Source organism: Pteronotus mesoamericanus, unplaced genomic scaffold (genome assembly GCF_021234165.1).
Source record: "Pteronotus mesoamericanus isolate MK-2021 breed Mesoamerican mustached bat unplaced genomic scaffold, CSHL_Meso_final contig_105, whole genome shotgun sequence".
Taxonomy (NCBI): Eukaryota; Metazoa; Chordata; class Mammalia; order Chiroptera; family Mormoopidae; genus Pteronotus; species Pteronotus mesoamericanus.
Window position 1 is genome coordinate 3,984,580 of NW_026555006.1, and position 22,145 is coordinate 4,006,724.

Sequence of the window (22,145 nt, forward strand, 5' to 3'; positions counted from 1 at the left end):
TTTCTTTTGCTTTTGGTTCTGATATTTGCACCTAGAGTTTGAGTGGGATGAATACGGGGTATTTGTAAACAGAATGATTCTACAGCCCCACTATAAAACAATTTCCTTCCTCCAGAGCTTTACCTGGGATTTGGCAGAGGTGGGGGCATGGAAGAGTAGATTAGAGGTCAGGGCAAGGGAGGGATTTAGTTAGAAAAGATGGGTGGTTCTTTTCTTACCTTTAAATCGTTTATGAATTTCAGGAAAACCCGTTGGCTATTCTCTTGTCTTGCTCGAAATGTATGTTTTTTCTATGGGGGGGGGCGGTTAGGAGTTAAGAGTTGGTAACAGTAGGAAATTTCTGTAATGATCTGCACAGTAGATCCCCAAAAAGCTAAGGTCAAAGGCGATATCTTCATCTATTTTGGGTGAGAATTTTGTGTGTGTGTGTGTGTGTGTAAAACGGTTGGTCCTGGGTTACTCTTCTTACACCCAGACACACTGAAGGAATTTGAAGGGATCCCTTCACGAGATCACGATAGAAAAACGAAGAGATTCCCTCACACTCCTACTCTCCTGTGTGGGTCCGAGTGACAGGAAGGTTCTTGTACTTCCTGAAGTGAAGGAAAAGGTGCAAAGGTGAGCGGGGTCTGAGTACTAGGGGTAGGTGGGTGGGAGCCAATGTCCGTGCGGACCTAGGGGCCTCCAAGGAGGCGTCGTCTAGGGCGGACGGTAGGCCGAGGGCAGCGCTGGGAGTGCGCCGCCCCCGCCTTCCCCACACCGCGCTCCCTGGCGTTCCCTGCGGCTCGTGCCTGGGCGGCCGCCGCAGTCCTCGCGCCGTAGCCTGGCGTGGGGTCTAGGGGGCGCTGTGGCCCAGCGACGCCGGCGGCCGGAGCGGCCAAGGCGACGCTGGAGGCTTCGCTGAGGATCCCCGCCTGCGGCACCTCGGTCGTCCCGCCGCAGCCGTGCGCGCCCGGCCCGGCTCGGCGGAGCTCCTTCGGGATCCGCTTGGCTGCGGCGGCCCAGGAGCTCGATGCGGCTCGGAGGGTGCTGGGCCTCAGCAGCAGCGATAACCACAGCCCCTTCAGGAGTGGGAGGCTTCGCGGCGGCGCCTGGGGCTTCGTCGGTGCCCTCCGGAGGAGGCTGGCAGTTCAGGGACGACCCCCACGGGCCATGCTGAGGCAACGGCGGCTGCCGCTCGAGGTGAGTGTGACGCGGCGCGGTCCCGTGCTCGCTGGCCTTCGGCCTCAGGGGAGGGCCCTGGCGGCAGCTCTTTAGCCGGGCGGACGGGGAGTCCAGCCGCTGCCGCAGCCTCCCCCACCCCGCGGCTCTGGGGCCTCAGCCCTTCTTCCCGTGTCCCACGGGAGGCTTGGAGGCTCGTGGGGGGCGACTAGGCCCCGCGCCGCCGAGAAGCCCTTGCCCCGGCCTCGGTTCCGGCGCCGCCCGGGGTGTGGAGCGGGGGGCTGGCGGGGCCACTGGCGCCCTTCGGATTGGCCCCGGGCGGAGCGCAGCCTCTTACCCCGGCCCTGCACGTTCATCCCCGAGGGATGCAGAGGACGCTTGTCTGCAAACAGCCTTGGCTTTTCCGTGCCCCACACCGAGTCCTGCAGCGTCCCTGGGGGAAGGGCGGCAGAGCAGGGTGGGAATTGGAGAGCTGAAAGTGATGGGCCGCGAAAGCCGCTGGTACCCTCGGAGTGCGATTCACGGATCTGCTGGGTTGAAAAGAACCTTTTGCGTCTTATTTGAGGTGAAATTTCATCACCTGCCGGTAGCTCAGTCCTGCCTTCTTCTATTACATTTGCCTCTAAGCGTGGTCTGCCTTTTGAGAAAGCTCCATCCCAGCTTTGCGATGTTTCAGATGAGTACTCACAATTATTAATATATATATATTTTTACAGCGGTCTCTTTCCTTTTCTCCGCCTATAAATGTATTTTAATGGCTCAGTTCTCGGTACAAAAATACTCTACCTAAATAGATACATAGAATGGATGACGAGAGGATTTTAAGTCGTGCTAACTATCCTAATAACAGATACCCGATGGAAATGGGACATAGTCTAAATTTTAGAAGTTAAATGGTTTGTTCTGGTATAAATGTAATAGAAAAGTTAGTGGTTAGTGATTATCCTTTGATACCTGAGTCAGGTTTATAGGTATTTTTGGTTTATGATAAATGAGGTTACAAGTTATTTTTGTTTTCCTGTTATGTAAGTTAAGGTTGTAGGATTGATAAGTACTTCTAAACTTTTATAAACAAATACGTTTATTGTAGAAAACTTGGAAAGTACAGAATCTCCATAAATATTTAATAACGGGGGGAAGGTCACCTGTAATCTCAAGGTACATTTTTACAGTCATTTAAAGTTTAAAATGGGCTTATACTGTTGGTGATTTTTAAATTATTATTTCTACATATCAGGTTCAAAGTTAACTGACTACCCATTTTACTGTTTAACATTCAGTTATTTTAAGACCTATAAAAGTGTTTTACTAAATTTCATTGCAATCATAGTTGAATATGTCAATTAAAACAAAATAACATGGGTAACTACCTAAAAGACCCCTGACTTAACAACCTGTGCAGCATGAGAAGCTTCTGAGGTCTAGGGAGATTTGGTGTAGTAAATGTTTTTGAGGACCTATCTATCCTGTTACATGCAGTAGCCTTCTATTGTTTTTGTAAGATTTTGCTTAAATATTTATGATTATAAAAAACTGACTTGATTAAAAATTTTTTGGTAGATTAACTTAGGTTTTAAGCAGTCCAATCCAGTTTTTCTCAGTGTGTCCCTAAAGACTACCAACATTAGAATAAGCCGAGGGTGCTTATTAAAATATGCAGATCTTGGCCCCATGAATCAGAATTTCTAGGGATGATGGTGCCCCAAGGATCTTCATTCTTAACAAGCTTACCTATTCTTAGTCCTACCAAAGTTTGAGAATCACTGATATAACAAGTTTAGAGTTAACTGACCTTGGCAAGCTGAATGAAAGTACAGTGTCTGTTTTCTAGCAAAGCCTTCACTCATTATTAAGTGGCAGTATACTAATTTCTCATAGCAATAGATGATGGTGTTTAAATCTTAGAAAATTTATATTTTGAAGGACATCTGATTCAATCAACAAACATTTGAGAGCCTTTAGTGGTAGCTGTGTTATAGAAAGATGCCTGGCCTCTTACCTTGGTACTTAATCTCCTTGGACCTCAATGTCATTGTCTGTAAGATGCAGAGTTATACTTATCTTGCAAAACTTCTAGGGTAGATATATATGAAAAATTTTGTAATCTATTAGAGATATTTATATAATTTTAGCTATTAATTTTAAGTTCCAGGTACTTTCTTCAGTGTTCTGGGAAACACAATAATGACCAGGGTCTCTGCTAGCAACTAGGTAATTGTGGAAGCAGGACATACTTAGTTAACTGTTAAGAGGCAGGGTCAGACAAGTTTCATAATTGAGTGAAACATGCTAAATCTCTCTTTAAGGCTTCTATGTTTAATTCACTAGCTTGCCTTTAAGAATATCAGTAATTTTTATACATGATCTTTTCTTCCTCTTCCAATTCCTGATTCAGTGTTTTATTCTTTAAGGACGTAATTGTATAGGTTGCCTGGTAAGTGACAGTTTTATATTAATGCCTTTAGAAAGACAGAATGAGTGAAGATGAGCCCATTTCCTCCTCTGTTGCTAAGTTACCACTGTTCATTTCACTCAGTAAACTTTTATTTGGTACTTGTTAAGTGCTAGACAGAGATTAGTTGCAAAGGCACAAAGCTTTTTCGAAAGAAACAGTAATTGCTTGGATTTTAACTTAAATTCTTATGTTTCTAAAGGGATGATGAGTGTGTGTGTGTGTGTGCGCGCGCGCGCGTGTGTGGTGTGGTGTGTATTTTACGGTTGTTAATTGTATGCTGCGGTGCAGAGTATGGAGTCAGATGTGGGCAGGAATTCTACAGCTCTTAGAGCAATGTGACATTTAGAGCTTAAGTGCTCTTCTTACGTATTACTGGAGTAATAGCACCTCCCACTGGGAAGTAGAACAGGTTCCATGAGATAAAAGTAATCAAGCAATTAGCTCATTGTTTGTCACATAGAAGGTGCTCCGTAACTACTCACTCCCATTCTTCCTTTTGGAAAAAACAAAAGGCAGGCATTGAAATTTGTGTGACTTAAAACTTGGTAGTTTTCATTTTTTTTTTAAAGACTGAGTCTCCTTTTGGAATTATTTAAAATTTTTGATAGAAAACAATTTTGATCTTATTACACATATTTTCCATTTCATTTTTAGCTAAAAACTAGCTATTCTTTGTGTATAGGGTATACTTATTACAAATTATTCATTTTCTGAGTTTTACATGATCTTTCATTTTGCTTGTATGTATCTCACTTGTTATAGAGCCACATTTTAGTATATAATAATCAATGAAAGCTGCAGTTACTGAATAGAAATAATTCATATACTTAGTTTTCAAAAAATGATATTAATTATTAAACATATTATTTAAGAATGAAGAATCTTTAAAACAGACTTTTCTGACCTGACCAGTGTGGGTCAGTTTGTTGGGTGTTGTCCTGCAAAGCAGAAGGTCCCTGGTTCAAATCTCAGTCAAGGCACATGCCTGGGTTGTGGGTTCATTCCCTGGTAGGGGTGCATACAAGAGGCAACTGATTGATGTTTCTTTCCTTCTTTTTCTCCCTCCCTTGTCCTCTCTCTAAAAGTAAATAAATAAAATCTTTAAAAAAAAAATAACCAGACAGACTTTTCCTTACAGACTGCTGTGGATTAGAGCTATATTTTACAGCCTTTCAGATACGGATTTCAGTCTTTTCTGATAACCTATATAACCCTGGACAAGTTTCTTACCCCCTTTAAGCCTCAATTTTCTCGTCTACAAAATGAAGCTGATAATACTCACCTTATAGGATTATTGTAAGGATTAAATTATATAATGTGTAAATCAGAGCTATGATTCAGTCCCAGCAGTCCTGGTAAGTCATTGTTACTCTGGAAATGGAAAATATACTTCTTGTTTACTTCTACTTGAAAAAGCTTGAAAGACCATTAACTATTTATACAATTTACCACTAGGAAATAAAATCAGTATGATCAATTTTAAAGTATTAGAGATTTCTAAATTAAGGAGGAACCAAAGTGTCAGTAGTTAGTATTTTAATTGTGTAGTTAATAGACCTTATACTTTATAATATTCAATACGTTTTGTTCAGTAAAATAATTTGAAAATGTTGTTTATGAAATATTTCCTGTTGTACAAATTAAGTAGTACTTAACGTTTTTTTCTTTTGAATTATTGTAAATAGCCCCTTTATAGAACTGAACTATTAGAAAAATTAAAACAGTATATAATGTTTTGTACTTATGAAGTACTTTTTGAGAGCTTTAATAAAATAAGGTAAAGATGAGGAACTCTCTATGGACACATTGAAACTAAGAAAAGACATTGAATATATACTGGGCAAGGGAAAAGAAGAACTTCATAAGTGTTAATGGGGATCTTAAGACATTCAGGATTTTGTATTATAAAACTATTTTTATTTTTTTATTATATTTTTAATCATTGCCCAAGGATACATTTGTTAATTTTAGAGAGAATGGAAGGGAGAGAGAGAGGGAAGGAGGGAGGGAGGGAAGGAGGGAGGGAGAGACAGAGAGATTGATGTGAGAGCGAAGCATGAATCGATTGCCTCCTGTAAGCACCTGGACCTGAAATCGTTTGTGCCCAGGCCAGGGATGCAACCCACAACTTAGGTATGAGTCCTGACTGGAAATCAAAGACCCACAACCTTTTAGTTATGGGATGATGCTCCAACTATCTTAGCCACACGGACCAGGGCTGGGTTTGTTGTTTTTATTTTAAAGCAAAAATATACAAAAACTTTTTTTAGCTCACTAGTAAACAAAAATGCAGATTAAAAGAATAGTGGAATACCATTTGATCCACCTTATCAGTGATTTTTTTTATGGTTGACTCAGGCGTTCCCCATTTTATCCCCGTTTTGCCCCCCTGAGTTCACAAAACCCTCCTTCACCTTCACCACAGTCTTGTCTGTGTCCATGGATTATGAGTATATGTTCTTTGGCTAATCTCTTCCAGTCCTCATTCCTCCCATCAGAAATCTGTCAGTCTGTACCATGTATCCATGCCTCTGGTCCTATTTTTGTCAGTTTATTTTGTTCATTAGATTCCACGTATAAGTGAGATCATATGGTATTTATCTTTCCCTGACTGGCTTATTTATTTTAGTATAATAATCTCCAGGTCCATACATGCTGTCACAGAGGTTTAGAGTTCCTTCCTTTTTATAGCCACATATAGTTCCATTTTGTAAATGTACCACATCTTTTTTGTTCACTCATCTATTGATGGTCAGTTGTGCTGTTTCCAGATCTTGGCTATTATAAATGACGCTACTATGAACATAGGATGCATATATTCTTTCTGATTGATGTTTCAGGATTCTTAGGATATATTCCCAGAAGTGGGATCACTGGGTCAGATGGTCAAAAGGCAGTTCCATTTTTTAATTTTTTTGAGAAAACTATGCTGTTTTCCGTAATGACTATACCAGTCTGCATTCCCACCAGAAATGCACTAGGGTTCCCTTTCCAGACATCCTTGCCAGTACTTGCTGTTTTATTGGTTTATTGATAGTAGCAGCCATTCTAGCAGGTGTGAGGTGCGCCTCATTGTAGTTTTAATTTGCATCTCTCTGATGATTAACATACATTTGTTTTAAGCTTAAAACATATTTATATGATTTAGGCTTTTGACTATAATAATTTCTTTAGTTGGAAATTCTATTGTGATTTGTCGTTATTTCTCCTTTCTTATTATTTATGATGATATATCCTTAAGGATATCTCTCTTAATATCTATTATGGTAGTTTTGTTGCATTAAAAAAAAATCTTCACCGAAGCATATGTTTACAATTTTAGAGAGAGAGGAAGTGAGGGAGAGAGAGAAGCATCAATTGGTTGCCTTCCATATACCCTCCAGCCAGGGACTGAACCTGCAGTGTTTTGATGCATGGCCAGGGCTGTTGGGTTTTTAAAAAAATACCCTTTTCAGTGTGGCTTAATTGGTTGGATTATCTTCTGGTACACTGAAAGGTTGTGCATTCGATTTCTGGTCAGGGTGTGTACTGGAGGCAGTCAATCGATGTTTCTCTTTCACATCCCTGTTTCTCTCTCTCTCTCTCTCCCTCCCCTCCCCTCTCCTCCTTTCCCTCTCCCTCCCTCTCTCTTTATAAAAGCAATAAAGCCCTGGCCTGTGTGGCTCAGTTGGTTGGGCATCCTGCAGCAAAGCGAAAGGTCACCAGTTCAATTTCCCATTAGGGTACATGCCTGGGTTGATGGCCTAACCCCCGGTTGGGGCTTGTGCAAGAGGCAACCAATTGATATTTCTCTCTCACATCTGTGTTTCTCTCATCTCTTTCTCCCTCACTTCCCCTCTAAGTAAATAAAATATTTTTTAAAAAGAAATAATTTGTTAAAAAAATTTAAAAAGTGATGAAAAATGTCCTCAGGTAAGGATAAAAAAATAAATGAAAATGAAAACGCAAAAGTAGTAAATGTATGCCCTAGATTTAAAAAATAATAATTTAATTGGAAATTTATTACCTTTTGAGGGAAGGAGCCTTAGGAAGTAAGATTGAAGAAAATGGTAAGACAAGTCTAGAATTTTTCATAAATTTGGGGAAGTTTGGGGAAGTTCAGGGAAGTTCAGCCTTGGTTTCTTCTGGCAGTTTGAAATAACATTAATGTAGAGAGGCTGTAAAATGTGCAGTGAAGAATTACATGTATTTCAATTAAATTTAGAGTATTAGGTAAGGCTGAAATTTTTTTTGTCGCAGCTTTATTGAGATATAATTGACATACCACACAGTTTACACTTTACAGTACATGGTTCAATGGCTATTAGTCATAGAATTGTGCAGACATCATCACTGTCTAATTTTAGATATTATTACTCTGAAAAGAAACCCATATCTATTAACATTCACGCCCCATTTCCTCCCAATTTTCCCAGTCCTAAGCAACCACTATTGTACTTTCTGCCTCTATGGATTTGCATATCTATTCTGGACATTTCATATAAATGGAATCACAATTCATTACTGGCTTTTTTTACTTAGCATAATTTGTCCATGTTGCAGCATGTATCAGTACTTCATTTCTTTTTATTTTCAAATAATATTCCATTGTATGGTTCTAACACATTTTATCTTTCAATTCATCAGCATAACCATCAGTTCACAGCCAGCACTTGATGGAACTGGTTAACCATATTGGGTGATGATGGGGATAATGGTGTGGTGGCTTCAACTATGAAAGATTGTGTTCTAAGAATGTTGCTTAACAATTATAAGCCTTAGTTTAAGTTTTCCTTTAACTGCTAAAACATTTCTAAAAAGTTAGAGTCCAGTTGCATATGTTAATTAGAAATTAACATTTCTAAGCTTTCAGGAGGGATAGATTTTAAGGATTGCCATTACATTATCATGATGTATAATCCTACTTATATACAGATTAGTCATTGTTTTTTATTTTGGGTTTTTTTTTTTTTATTTTTATCTTTAATCCTTACCCTAGGATATATCCATTGATTCCAGACAGAGGAAGGGAGATATAGAGAGAGAAACATCAATTGCTTGCCTCCTAAACGCACCCTGAGAGGGGAACGAATCTGCAACATAGGCGCATGCCCTGACTGGCGTTTGACGCGGAGACCTAGATGATGCTCCGATGAACTGAGCCATACTGGCCAGGCCTGCTGTTTAGTCTTATATGTCGGATAGCCCCCTATTTTGTGTTTCCAATCAAGGTATTAAAGATTTTCTAGGAGGTTTTTGTAGGACACAGTTCAAAGTCAGCAATGAATGACTTACTAATGTTTCTAAAGTTATTTCAAAATAGTAAATACTGCAGGGAACAGTGTTTGAGTAAACAAAATACAAGTTTTGGACCTTCATTTTATATACAGTGGATCACCCACAGAATTTTTTCACTTTATTTGATCACTGTTTGATCCTTTAATGGTGACTTTGAACTGAGTGAGCTGAAAGGCTTCCACTTGTTTATTATACAATCTTTTAGTTGCTTTAGAAGCCATAATTTCTATATAAAGTTTACAAAATACAGCAGTTTTGGCATCTTTTTGCTGGGATTAATTAAAAGGTATGCATTTCTATTTGTAATATGGTACTTTTCTAACCTCAGATTAAGGTTTGGTAGTCTATCTGCCAGAATTCCTTTTATTAAAATGAAAAAAGAATAAATGGTTTGTTTTTTATTATTTCAAAGCATAGCAGAGCCATCTCAAAATTCTCTTTATTAAAATAAAAAGCAAGCAGTATCAAAATTTTTTGAAAACATTCTGTCATGGTTTATGCAAACTTCAGTCTTCATTTTTCATTTTTAATTGAACATGAAAAACAACCCCCCCAAAATAATTGAAGTAAAACACTTTGAGTTTGAGAAAAAAATCTTGAAATTTCAAAATACATCATCTGACCTTTTGTGATTCTGGTGATATAATAATTGCCCATAGGGTTTTTATTTTTCTTTTAATTAGTAGCTGAGATAAATTGTTTTTGAGATTATTATGAGGTCACTCTTAGAAATCTCTGCTCAGTGTCTAAAAAATAAGATTGAAACAACTCTTCAGGATTTGGTTCCAGTCTGATCATTCCTCACTCCTGTTTCTGCATGCCTTGTTATACAGTTCTTCAGATTCCAGGTTTATGAAATTTTCCTTGATTTCTTTTACCTTGCATTACCTGCGTAATATAAAAGCATTGTCAACAGTTTGCCACCTCCTGCTAGGTATGTCACATACGTTATTTCTAATTCTTAAAAGGGCACTATAATATCCATGGGATTATGCCTGTTTTACAGCTGAAAGAACTGTGAGGCTCAGAGTTTTTACTTTCCTAAGCCAAACCATATATCTCTGACTATAAAGTCCACACTCTTTTTCATCATGTGAACCTCCCCACATGTTCTTTACTTGTTTTATTTTAGGATTTCCCATAGTGCTTGAGGATATATTCATATTGGGAGAGCATAAAATTAGTTGATTGACTTTGGTTGATATTTGCCTTGGAAGTATACCACTAGCGTGTAGCATTTTGTATTAAAAAAAGGTGTGTGTGTGTGTGTGTGTGTGTGTGTGTATTTTGGGAACTTCAGCTTTTTCATATACTGTTTTAAAAAAAATATTGCAGTAAAATACACCATATGTTGTTGGTATTTTCGAAGCAGTTAAAAATACCTGCTTTGCTATTATTAGAAAAATAAAATAACTGATCTCTGGACCTCATTTCTCTGATCTGAAAATGAGTGATAGACTAGATGTTAAGTCCCCTTCCACATTTAATATTCTATTTGATGTTTTTAAAGAAGAACTGAATGAAAAGATAGGTAACATGTAGACAACTCTAGGCAATGGTGAGTCAATGTCATTAATGAAGTAACAGAATGGGGGTGGGAGAGAGTGGTCGCAGTGGGCTGTGGATGGTGGCTAAGGAAGATGGGGGAACCAAGACCAAGGGATTATAATTTACATAAAATTTTTCCCTGTAACAAAGGAAATATATTTCTGAATCAAAACACGGGAACTCTAGAAGTCAGCTGGTTGAATAGGTGTCTTCTTTTTCTACCTGTTAGTCTCTTCTGCCCTTTTTGTGATAAGTGTGTATGTGTTTGAGAAAAAAATACATGTGGAGCTGTGTTGTATGAAAGTAACCAGGTCACCAGGAGCACACTTGGAATAAAACTTTTATATTGCTTATAAAGTAAGAATTCAGTATTAAAATGGGGACCAATTATTGTTGATAAAGCAGAGGAGGGCATGTTTTGCCTTCATAAAGCATGAAATGCATAGTGAGAAGACTTATGTAGTCTTCCCACCTTCGAGGTATTGGTGGTGCTAATATTGACATATAGATAGACAGATGATGTCTTTACTACCTGAAAATTGTTAAACAGTTAGCAAATTACCCCTTTTAGCTTCTTCTGGAGTCCCTGCATCAGTGAATCTTGACTTTGGGAAGAAATCATTCTATACCAGGAGGAAGGAGAGGTTCTTTAATCAAATAAGTTTTAATATACTACTATATCCTTCAGGTAGAGATTTGCAAATACCCATTGTTTTAAAAATGGAGGAGTAAAAGTAAAGAAACTTGTTCAGCAGTGTATTACCCAGACTGATTGGCTGTGGAGCTCTTTTCTCCCATGTAATACTTAGTACCTTTTACTGATGTAGGTCAACTTATATCTGTTTTATAATGCCCCAACCTTAAGTGATAGGCTCTGTTTACTTCCTGAAGAACCTCATTCTGTTGTTGGTTACTGCTAATTATTAGAAAATAGCCTTTACATTTAGCCTCAAGTTTGCTTTTCTCTCATCTATCCATTTGTTGTTTTACTCTCTAAAATTATATAGAATAATTACTCTTGCCTTATTTTTTTAAAAGATTTTTTGTTTGTTTATTTTTAGACAGGGGAGGAGAGGGAGAAAGAGAAGGAGAAAAACATCATTGTGTGGTTGCCTCTCACATGCCCTCCACTGGGAATCTGGCCTACAACCCAGGCATGTGTCCTGACTGGAAATCGAACTGGCGACGCTTTGGTTTGCAGGCCAGTGCTCAGTTCACTGAGCCACACCAGCTAGGGCTCACTTTACTTTTTTAAATATATTTTATTGGTTATGTTGTTATAGTCATCCCATTTTATCCCCCTTTGCCTCTCTTTGCCAGGTACCCCCATTCCCTCCAGCAACCCCCCACCCCCTTAATTTGTGTCCATGGGTCATGCATATAAGTTCTTTGGCTTCTCCGTTTCCTATACTGTATTTAACTTCCCCATGTCTATTTTGTACCTATCAATTACGCTTCTTAACCTCTTCATCTTTTCCCCCTTTCTTCCCTTTCCCCCTCCCAGCCAGTAACCATCCAAGTGACCTCCATTATCTATAATTCTGTTTCTGTTCTGATTGTTTGCTTATTTTATTTATTTTTTTTAGATTCAGTTGTTGATAGTTGTGGATTCATTGCCATTTTAATGTTCATAACTTCCATCTTCTTTTTCTTAAATAAGTCTTTTTAACATTTCATATAATAATGGCTTGGTGGTGATGAACTCCTTTAGCTTTACCGTGTCTGGGAAGCACTTTACCTGCCCTTCCATTCTAAATGATAGCCTTGCTGTGTAGAGAAATCTTGGTTGTAGTCCTTGCTTTTCATCACTTTGAATACATCTTGCCAGTCCCTTCTTGCCTGCAAAGTTTGAGAGATCAGCTGACAGTTTTTTGGGAACTCCTTTGTAGTGAACTTTCTGCTTTTCTCTTGTGGCTTTTAAGATTCTCTCTTTATCTTTAACCTCTGGCATTTTTTAACTATGATGTGTCTTGGTGTGGTCCTCTTTAGGTCCAGCTTGTTTAGGACTCCCTATGCTTCCTGGACTTGTTAGTATGTTTCCTTCACCAAATTAGGAGAGTTTCCTTTCATTATTTTTTCAAATAAATTTTCAATTTCTTGCTCTTCCTCTTCTCCTTCTGGCATCCTTACGATTTGGATATTGGTACGTTTGGAGATGTCCCAGAGGCTCCTTAAATTATCCTCATTTTTTGTAATTCCTTTTTCTTCTTGCCATTCTGGTTGAATGCTTATTTCTTCCTTAGGTTCCAAATCGTTGATTTGAATCCTGGCTTTATCCCTTCCACTGTTGATTCCCTGTAGATTTTTCTTTATTTCACTTAGTGTAACTTTCATTTCTCCCTGGGTCTTTTTTATGTTATTGCTGTCCTCAATGTGTTCTTTGAGCATCCTTATCACTTGTTTTGAATTCTGTATCTGATAGGTTGGTTATCTCCATTTAGTTTAGTTTTTTTTTTTCCAGGGGTTTTGTTCTGTTCTTTCATTTGGGCCATATTTCTTTGTCTCCTCAAATTGGCAGCCTTCCTGTGCTTGTTTCTATCTGTTAGGTAGAGCTGGTTTAACTTCTTGTCTCAGTAGCATGGCTTACTGTAGAAAAGGCACCTGTAAATTGTGTGGGATGGAGCCTTAGGTGATTGCCAGGGTGGGGCAACTCGATTCACTGCTTTGTGGCTCTGTGTGGGGGGAGGTTTTGGGGAGGGGTAATGCTTCCATGTGGCTTCTCTAGGTTTACTCTGCACTCTCCCTGTTTCTAGTCACCTCACTTACTCCCTGTATGCAACTGGTGCCCTTCCAGCTGTTGCTCTGGTGCTAAATTCCTGATGTGCTGGGTCTGCGTTCATTCTAAGTCCCAGCAGACCCTCTAGGTGTAGTCTCCTGAAAATCTGGCAGTTTCTTCTGCCACCCCAACCCCCACTGGTTTTTACAGCCAAAAGTTATGGGAATTTATCTTCTTGATGCTGGAACACTGGACTGTGCAGTCTGGAACGGGGCTGGGATTGCTTGCTCCCAAGGTATCCTTCCTGATTTTATCCACCACACGTGAATGTGGGACTGCCTGTTCTGCTGCTCCAGCCTCTCCACACCATACTGCACCTCCGCACCTCTCCCCCCTGTCCATTTCCCCGCCCCTCCTACACATCTGGATGAATGTGGTTTCTTTAAATCCTTGGTTGTTGGAGTCTATATAGTTCAATTTTCTGACAGGTCTGGGTGTGTTTTCTCTTGAGGTCTAGTTGTAATTCTTTCTGTGGTTGCACAAGAAGGCAAAGTGTGTTTACATATGCCTCCATCTTGACTGGGAGTCTCAGCTCTCCCCTTAATATTATAAGAGGACAAGATAATATTTTGCCTTCCCTAGCATCCCTCCTGGCAGAGTCCCTCCTGGGGGCAGGGTTAATGGGTCCTCTCAGGCTGCTGCCGCTCAGGGGAGTGGTCTGCCTGAGCAAGATGGCTGCTGCAGTGTTGGGGAGAAGTCAGCACTGGGATCCCGCTGGCTACTCTCTGTTCTCTCCCCAAAGCCTGAGTCTCCAGTCTCTCCTCAAGTGCCTCTAGAACACTCTGTGACCCCTGTAGCCAGGGGCCTACTCTCTGTTGCTGCCACTCTGCACTCAGCAGTCAGGCTTTAACACCACTGGGCCAGGGCCGAGTCCCTCCTGGGGGTGGGGCTATTGTGTCCTCTAATGCTGCTCAGGGGAGTGAGCTCCCTGAGCAAGATAGCTGCTGCCATATGGGGGTTGAGTCAGCACCAGGATCCCACTGCCTACTCTCAGTTCTCTTCCCATAGCCTCCATCCCCAGTCTCTCCTCCAGCGTCTCTAGCCCACTCTGCCCCTGCCTTTGCTGGAGACCAGGATAAGCGGCTGTAAATAAAAATTTATGTGTTGGCCCTTTAAAAGGCTCCTTGCAGCTCCTGCCATTTTTCACAGCTGGCTGCTATTTGTGTACTTTCTGGCTCTGGTACTCTAGGCTGGAGATCCCCGCTTATGGTTTAGATCCCCCTCCTCTTAGGGGGATCCAACTGGTCGTTTCAATATCCTTCTGGTGCTGCTGCCTGTGGGTGCCCAGCCTGCCTTCTCGAGTCTCTACTGCACTCCTTACCAGTTAGTTGTGCTAAAGCTGATTCTTCTGTCTGTCCGAAGCTGTAAGGCTCTTTTCTCGCTATTGTTCAATTGTTTGTTCCAGGTGATTTCACCACAATTTAGTTGTAATTCCAGATTGGGCCTGGGAAGAAGTCAGTGTGACTTCCATTCACTCCTTATAAGTAAAAACTTCTAGACATCTTACTTTCTTGGTTATTTTCTGCTGGAAATGTTGTTTGTTAAGATGTGAAATTGGTCTTGTGCTTGGAACTGGAACTAAAAACAGTATTTCAGGTGTGACCTGGCACATAGTAGGTGCTCAGTGAATGATGGTTGAGATAAACTGTGCTATTGATCAGTACAACTTGCAGCGTGTAATCCACCCCCCTGCCACCCAATCCCCAGTTTGGACATTTCTAATAGTGCAGCCTGAGATTACATTAGCTTGTTTCCTGATGGCTTTTTTCCTGTAACAGATCATTCAATAGTTTGGGTATTTGTGAACACAAATGTAGCAACACGTATTGCTGTAAAGCATCATGTTAGATTTAATTCAGTATTCTAATTTGATTTGAACTTTTGAATATTGATTCATTGATATAGCAGATCCAACTGTCTCCCTTTCATACTACAGATTTCATCATTGTGCCATAAAGGTTCACAACCAAATCATTAATAAAAATGTTGAACCGAATAGAAGATTAAGAGTCAAGCTCTATGCCATTTGATTGATAAGTATTTATGGTAAACACTATTTAGCCTGTTAGGAATTCATTAACCACACTGATGTATGACCCGAATTTGTACATTTTTCCATTAAAAGATAATGAGAGATTTTGTCAAATAAAGACCTTGGAAAAATTCAGCAGACCAAGACCAGGCCCTTATGCAACAAAGAAAATGAAGTGAATCTATTTGGCTACGCATGACCACCACTTTTCTTTTTAAGTGCGTATTTTGACTTTTATCAATCAGAAATCAGCTACGTGACCTTGGTAAAGTCACTCAGCCTTTCAGGACTTCATATTCCTGAAATAATATGATAGGTAAGTTCATAGAGACAGAAAGTAGAACAGTGGTTATCAGGGGTTGGAGGGTGTGAATTAGTGCTTAATGTATTATAGATCTCAGTTTGGGAAGGTGAAAAAGTCCTGGAGATGGATGGAGGTGATGGTTGCACAATGTGAATATGTTTTAAAAATTGATTGATTGATTGATTTTAGAGAGAGGAGTAGAGAGAGAGACAGAGAGACATTGATTTGTTGTTCCACTTATTTATGTATTCATTAGCTGATTCTTATATGTACCCTAACTGGGGATTGAACCTGCAACTTTGGTGTATTAGGATAATGTTCTAACCAACTTAGCTACCTGGCCAGGAATACAGAGTGAATATATTTAATGCCACTGAATTGTACACATAAAAATGTTTAAAATAGTAAATTTTTGTTATCTATATTTTATCACAATAAAAAAGAAATAAAAATATAAATTAATAGGCCAGTACTGAACAATAACAACATTGAGGAGCTATTGGACTCTTCTTGTTTTTACTTATGTACATATAATAATAAACCCATATCAAATTTCATGGTGAAACACTAAAATAATTCCTATTAAAGTCAGATATTAAATGTCCATTGTCACCACTTTTAGAGGAACTAGCAATGTAATTAGACAGGGAAAGAAATAAGAGACATCATTGGGGTAAAAAAGGAGCAAGCAGTTTGATAGAGAGGCCCCATTGATTTCCTTTGACTCTGCATTAGGGAAATGAAAGTCCCACTGGAAGGGTTATGGGAGCCCAGAACAGTCGTCTCAGGAGGAAGGTGTGTGTGTGCCTGTGTATAGAGACATATGTGCATGAGTGGAAGGAAAAATAATAAATCACTTGAAACCTGGAAATAAATAATGATTGAATTAGATCAGTGGGTCTACAGAATCACTATTGAGAGTAAGTAAAAGGGAGACAAAAGGTGAGTTCATGGGGTATATGGATCTATAGTGATCTTCTGGCTACTAACTTCAGTCAGAGCACTAAACTTTTCTATGTACTGTTGCTGGGGTTCTGCTCCTAATAGTACTATTACACATTGGTCTAGAACCCTGTGGATTCTTAAAATGGAAAAGTTTAATATTTCAGGCTCAGTTCAATAGTTAGTAGTCAGCATAGTTTCTAGAACACAGTAGGATGATTGAGATTACAAGAAGAAGAATTGAAAAGACAGTTATATTAATATTAAACTTAGTTGTCTTTTAGGCTGTGCTATCAGTTATTGGAGGGTTGGAAGTATATCTTATATTTTTACCTATGTCCTCTTCTTTGACTCCCTTCCTGCTACTTGTTCTCTCTTTTGAGCTCCCTCTTTTCTTTGAAGTAAAAATCATGTTCCATGGAAAAAATAATTAGTTGAGTTCACATACCAAATGATGTGCAAGTGCTTTTTTGAGACAACGATCACACTTTGGTATGCCGTGTAAGTGCCTTGTTTGTACTCCCCATTTTGTCACAGAATATTAAAAAGACATTTACTCAGGAGTTGAAATTAAACAAAATTAATATATTTTATTGCTTCATCTATCAAGTGAAACTGGTCCTTTTTTTTTTTTTTAACAGAGTTCATGGCAATGAATAATATGACTAGTATAATTTGGTGTGGCTGCCTTGATTTGTGCTAAGGTACGAGCAATTCTGCCCACCTTTGCTTTTGCGAAGTGCAGATGTGTCCATCCATGCAAATGTCAAGACAGTGAAAAAGGCATACTAAGTTGTTATATTTTAGTGTTATTATGAAAACATTGTTTTTTAAAAATTGAGTATAATTGACATGACATATTAGTTTTAGGTGTACAATATTATGATTTGATGTACATATGAAAATAGTTTTGACATCATACACTTTCTGAAAGAGTCTTTTGGATCTACAGGAGTCTGTGGACCATACTTTGAGAACCATTTGGAGTAATCTAAACTCATCTCATTTTGTTTTTGGATGCTTTCAAGCAGCTTGAACTTTACCTTATAAGATTACCTAGTTTTTAAAAAACATTCTAAGTAATTTTTTATTTTTCATTTACAGTTGATATATACTATTAGATCAATTTCAGGTGTACACCCCAGTGATTAGACATTACATAACTTACTAAGTGACCATCTCGATAAATCTCATAACCATATATCACCATACATAGTTATTAGAATATTATTGATTATTTTCCCTATGCTGTACTTTATACACCCTCATGACTATTCTAAAACAACTAATTTGTACTTCTTAATCCCTTCACCTTTTTCACCCATCCATCCAACCTTCTCCCATCTGGCAACTATCAAAATGTCCTATGTATCTATTTGTTTTTCTTCTGCTTCTTCATTTAGTTTGTTTTTTAAAAAGATTCAGTTGTTGGTAGCTTTGTATTTGTTGCCATTTTATTAGTCATATTTTTATCTTTTTTTTAACCTTACTCTTAAACAAGACTAACATTTCATGTAATACTGGTTTAATGATGATGAAACTCCTTTAGCTTTTTCTGTCTCGGAAGCTCTTTATATGTCCTTCGATTCTAAATGAGAGCTTTTCTAGGTAGAGTAACCTTGGTTTTAGATCTTTGCTTTTCATCACTTTGAATAATTCCTGCCAGTTCCCTCTGGCCTGCAAAGTTTCTGTTGAGAAATCAGCTGTCTTATGGAAGCTCCCTTGTAGGTAACTAACTGCTTTTCTCTGGCTACTTTTTTAAGATTCTTTGTCTTTAGCCATTTGCTTTTTAATTATGATGTGTCTTTGTGTGGGCCTCTTTGGGTTTATCTTGTTTGGGATTATCTGCGCTTTCTGGACTTGTATGTCTATTTCCTTCGGCAAGTTAGGAAAGTTTTCTTTCATTTTTTCTCAAATAGGAATTTGATATCTTTCTCTCTTTCTTCTCATTATGGTACCCCCCATGCTGCACATTTTGGCATGCTTGAAGTTTTTCCAGAGGTACCTTACACTTTCTTTATTTTTTGGATTCCTTTTTCTTTTTGCTGGTGTGCCTAGTTTGTTTTTAAACTTCAATAAATTCAATACTCTAGTTAGATAAATTTCATTTAGTATTTAACTAGTTAATCATTAAAAAATGTTTTAATAATGTAGCACTTAATATGCACCCCTTGTTTTCATTTTTATTATTTTTTAAAAGATTTTATTTATTTATTTTTAAACAGAGAGGAAGGGAGGGAGAAAGAGAGGGAGAGAAACATCAATGTGTGATTGCTGTTCACATATCCCCCACCAAGGACCTGGCCCACAACCCAGGCATGTGCCCTGACTGGGAATCAGACCAGCGACACTTTGGTTTGCAGGTCAGCACTCTATCCACTGAGCCATACCAGCCAGAGACCCTTCCTTGTTTTTAGTCTGAATACTTTACTGCTTGTTCATACCTATTAACTCTATCTTGATGATTAAAAAAAATCACACACAACAACAACTAGTTTTAAGGTTTGCATTCCCTATTTTCTTACTCTGAACAAATCTCAAAAGTATAGCAGTTGATATTTTGACACTTAAATCCTCTGAGATTCATGCAACAAATATTTTTGTTTCTCTAGGTCCTTTGGGAAAAGGCAAATTTAAGATTGGTGGAATATTTTTAGCAGATTCTTGAAATGAAAGCAGTAGTATTAGTTGCAATGTAGTATTATAGTACATATTATGTCATATTTAATACAGTGGTTTCTATGCAGAATTTGGAGTTGCCTTAGGAGTGAGGTGGAACTTTTCATTTAGTATAGTCCTTGTTTAAGGAAACTATTACTAAAATCTTTTATAAGTGAAAATTGAAAATAGAAATAAATAAGGTTTTTGTTAGAGATTAGATTTCTTTTTTTATTGTTATTCATTACAGTTGCCCTCATTTTTCCCCTCTTACTCTCCCCTGCCCTACCCACTCCCACCTTCCATTCAATCCTCCCCCCGCCCGTTCTGTTTGTCCGTGGGTCCTTTATACATGTTCCTTGAAGACCCTTCCCTTTGAGAGATTAGATTTCTTAATAACAAATTCTAGGTGAATTATCAAGATTCTTTCAGTGTATTGAAATTTTATTGTCTTGATTTTTGTCAGATATAATTGGCAGTTAAGCAGCGTTACTCTGATCCCCCCATATACTCCTCATGTGCATGTACTACTCTTCCCCTCATTTAATCTACTCTTTGCCCTTGCTGTTCCATGTTCTTGGAACTCTCTTCCCCTAGATATTTTTAAAGTTGCTTCTTGACATTCAGGTCTTGACATAAATGTCACCTTCCCAGTGAGACCTTCTCTGGGTGCCCTAGCTAAAATTGTAATCTCCCATCTTTCCTTTTCTTTTTTTAAATTTTCCTCTTTTGTGTGTATCATCTAGTGTACCATATATTTTACATGCTTATGTTGTTTATTATCCATTTCCACCCATTAAAATGTAAGCTCCATGAAGGTCAGGGTTTTGTGTGTTTTTATATGTTACTGGATTTGGTTTGCTAGTATTTCGTTGAGGATTTTTACATGTATATTCCTAAGATATATTGGTTTTTAGTTTTCTTAGGTTGTCTTTATCTGATTTGGTATCAGGGTAATTTTAGCCTCAGAATGAATTAGAAAGTGTTTTTTACTTTTTTTTTATTTGGGGATGAATGTGAAGTTTTAAAATTAGTAATTCAATCTCTTTACTTGTATTCAGAGTCTCTATATTTTTTATGTCAATTTTGGTGATGTAGTTTATTTCTAGGAATTTATTCATTTCATCTAGGTTGCCCAATTTAGCACACAGTTGTTCATAGGATTCTTTTATAATCCTTTTAAAAATCTCATAAAATTTCTCTAAGTTCAGTACTAATGCCCTTACTTTTACCTCTGATTTTAATAATTTGAATCTTCTCTCTCTTCCTTGGTCAGTCTTGCTAACAGTTTGCTAATTTGGGTGATCTTTTCAAAGAAAACAACTTTTGGGTTTGTTGCTTCTATTTTATTTATTTCCATTCTAATCTTTATTATTTCCTTCCTTTTGCTTGCTCTGGGTTTAGTTTGCTCCTCTTTTTCTAGTTTCTCAAGGTGGAGAATTAGGTAATTAAAGTTTTACTTTTAAAAATGGATGCTTATAGCTGTACATTTCTTTCTAAGCATTGATTTCACCGAATCCCATAAGTTTTGGTGTGTTTTGTTTGCATTCTTTTTTCATTGCTATTTTTCAAATTCTCTCCCAAAGGAATGTTTATTGATTTTAGAGAAGGAGAAAGGAAGGGAGGGAAGGAAGAAGGAAAATAAAGAAAGAAAGAGAAACATTGTAACATATTGGTTGCCTCCTGTAGGTGCCCCAACTGGGAGGTTGAATCTGCAACCTAGGTATGTGCTCTGACCAGGAATTGAACCCACAGACTTTTGGTGTATGGGATGACACTCCAGTCCACTGAGACACCCAGCCAGGGCTATGATTGCTTCTTATTAAGCTTAAAATATTTCTAATTTTCCTTGTAATTTGTTATTTGACCTAGTGGGTTTTTTAGTGAGCTGTTTAATTTCCACAGATTTTTTAAATTTTTCAAATTTTCTTCTGTTAATTGGTTTCTAATTTCATTCCATTGCGGTCAGAAAACATACTTTGCACTATTTAAACTCTTTTAAATTTACTGAGACTTGTTTTGTGACTTAATTTATCATCTCTGTTGATCTATGTGCACTTGAGAAGAATGTGTTTTCTGCCGTTGTTGGATGCAGTGTTCTGTAGATGTCTGTTAAATCTAGATAATTTATAATGTTCATGGTTTCTATTTCCATGCTGATTTTCTCCCTAGTTATTTTATCCATTATTGAAAATGGAGTATTGAAACCTAGAACTATTGTTGTCGAATTGTCTATTCCTTACTTCAGTCCTGTCAGTTTATATTTCATGTGTCTTGGGGAATCTGTTGTTAGGTACTCTAGCTTTAATTCTGATATATAATGTGGATTGGACTATATGTGTTAAAAATTTGGTAACTAAATAAAACGTTAATTCCATCATGTATGCTGTTGTTGGGAACTGTCCCACCTGGTTTCAGGGACTGTAGCCTCCCCAACAGGCAAAAGGGCCCCAAAGCTGGAAAGAATCAAGGGGGCCTTGGGAAAAAAGGTCACTGAGCAGACAAAATATGTCACCGTTGCAGGGGCGCAACTCCTGCCTCCCTCACATCACCCTGCTTGGCCCTGTGATGGCTGGTTGTTGATGATGGGCAAGTTCTTGCACAAGGAGAGACGACCTAAGACAGACATCGGCCAGTATGGGCAGTGGGAGAAGGACTTGGGGGACACAGAGAAAGGGCAAAAAGGTCCGCACTCCTCGGCTTGGCTTGGACATGGCCAGAGTCCTCATTCTACCTGAATGAAAGTCTCCTTATTGCTTGGTGGCTCTGCCCTGCCCACCTGGCTCAGGCTTGAAACAATACTAAAGGCAGGTATAGTCCTAAACTGGATCGGGAGGTTCCCTGGGACAATCACGCCTAGAAGTAAGTTCCTCTAAGCACGGTTTGTTCTTCCCTCAAAAGCTATGATAACCGACTCATACTGGGAAGGAGATTTACATTATTCATAGACCCTGACCTGAGGCAGATCTCTTGAGTTCTTCCAGTTGTTATC

The 22,145-nt window shown here is 38.6% G+C and overlaps 2 protein-coding genes across 3 annotated transcripts in view; one reads left to right on the top strand and one right to left on the bottom strand.

The window, feature by feature from the left end:
* Positions 1-699: 699 nt before the first annotated feature.
* Positions 700-3,194, bottom strand: LOC129069311 (basic salivary proline-rich protein 3-like). Its single transcript, XM_054571978.1, has 3 exons — positions 3,161-3,194; positions 1,342-1,594; positions 700-1,291 (listed from the first exon to the last, which is right to left on the bottom strand). The coding sequence occupies exons 1-3, from the start codon at positions 3,192-3,194 to the stop codon at positions 700-702; spliced, it is 879 nt and encodes a 292-aa protein (XP_054427953.1).
* The window catches only part of ZFYVE9 (zinc finger FYVE-type containing 9), a 128,822-nt gene continuing 107,530 nt past the window's right edge, over positions 854-22,145 (top strand). For both annotated transcript variants that reach the window (XM_054573040.1, XM_054573050.1), the window contains exon 1: positions 854-1,182. The gene's annotated coding sequence lies outside the window, so the exon portion shown is untranslated. The remainder of the gene's footprint in view (positions 1,183-22,145) is intronic.

Coding starts and splice junctions, on each gene's coding strand:
- LOC129069311 (XM_054571978.1), bottom strand. CDS start 3,194: ATGACATTGAGGTCCAAGGAGATTAAGTACCAAG. Junction 1,595..3,160: donor CAAGGAGATTAAGTACCAAG/GTAAGAGGCCAG, acceptor CCCTTCCCCCAG/GGACGCTGCAGGACTCGGTG. Junction 1,292..1,341: donor CACGAGCCTCCAAGCCTCCC/GTGGGACACGGG, acceptor GGGGTGGGGGAG/GCTGCGGCAGCGGCTGGACT.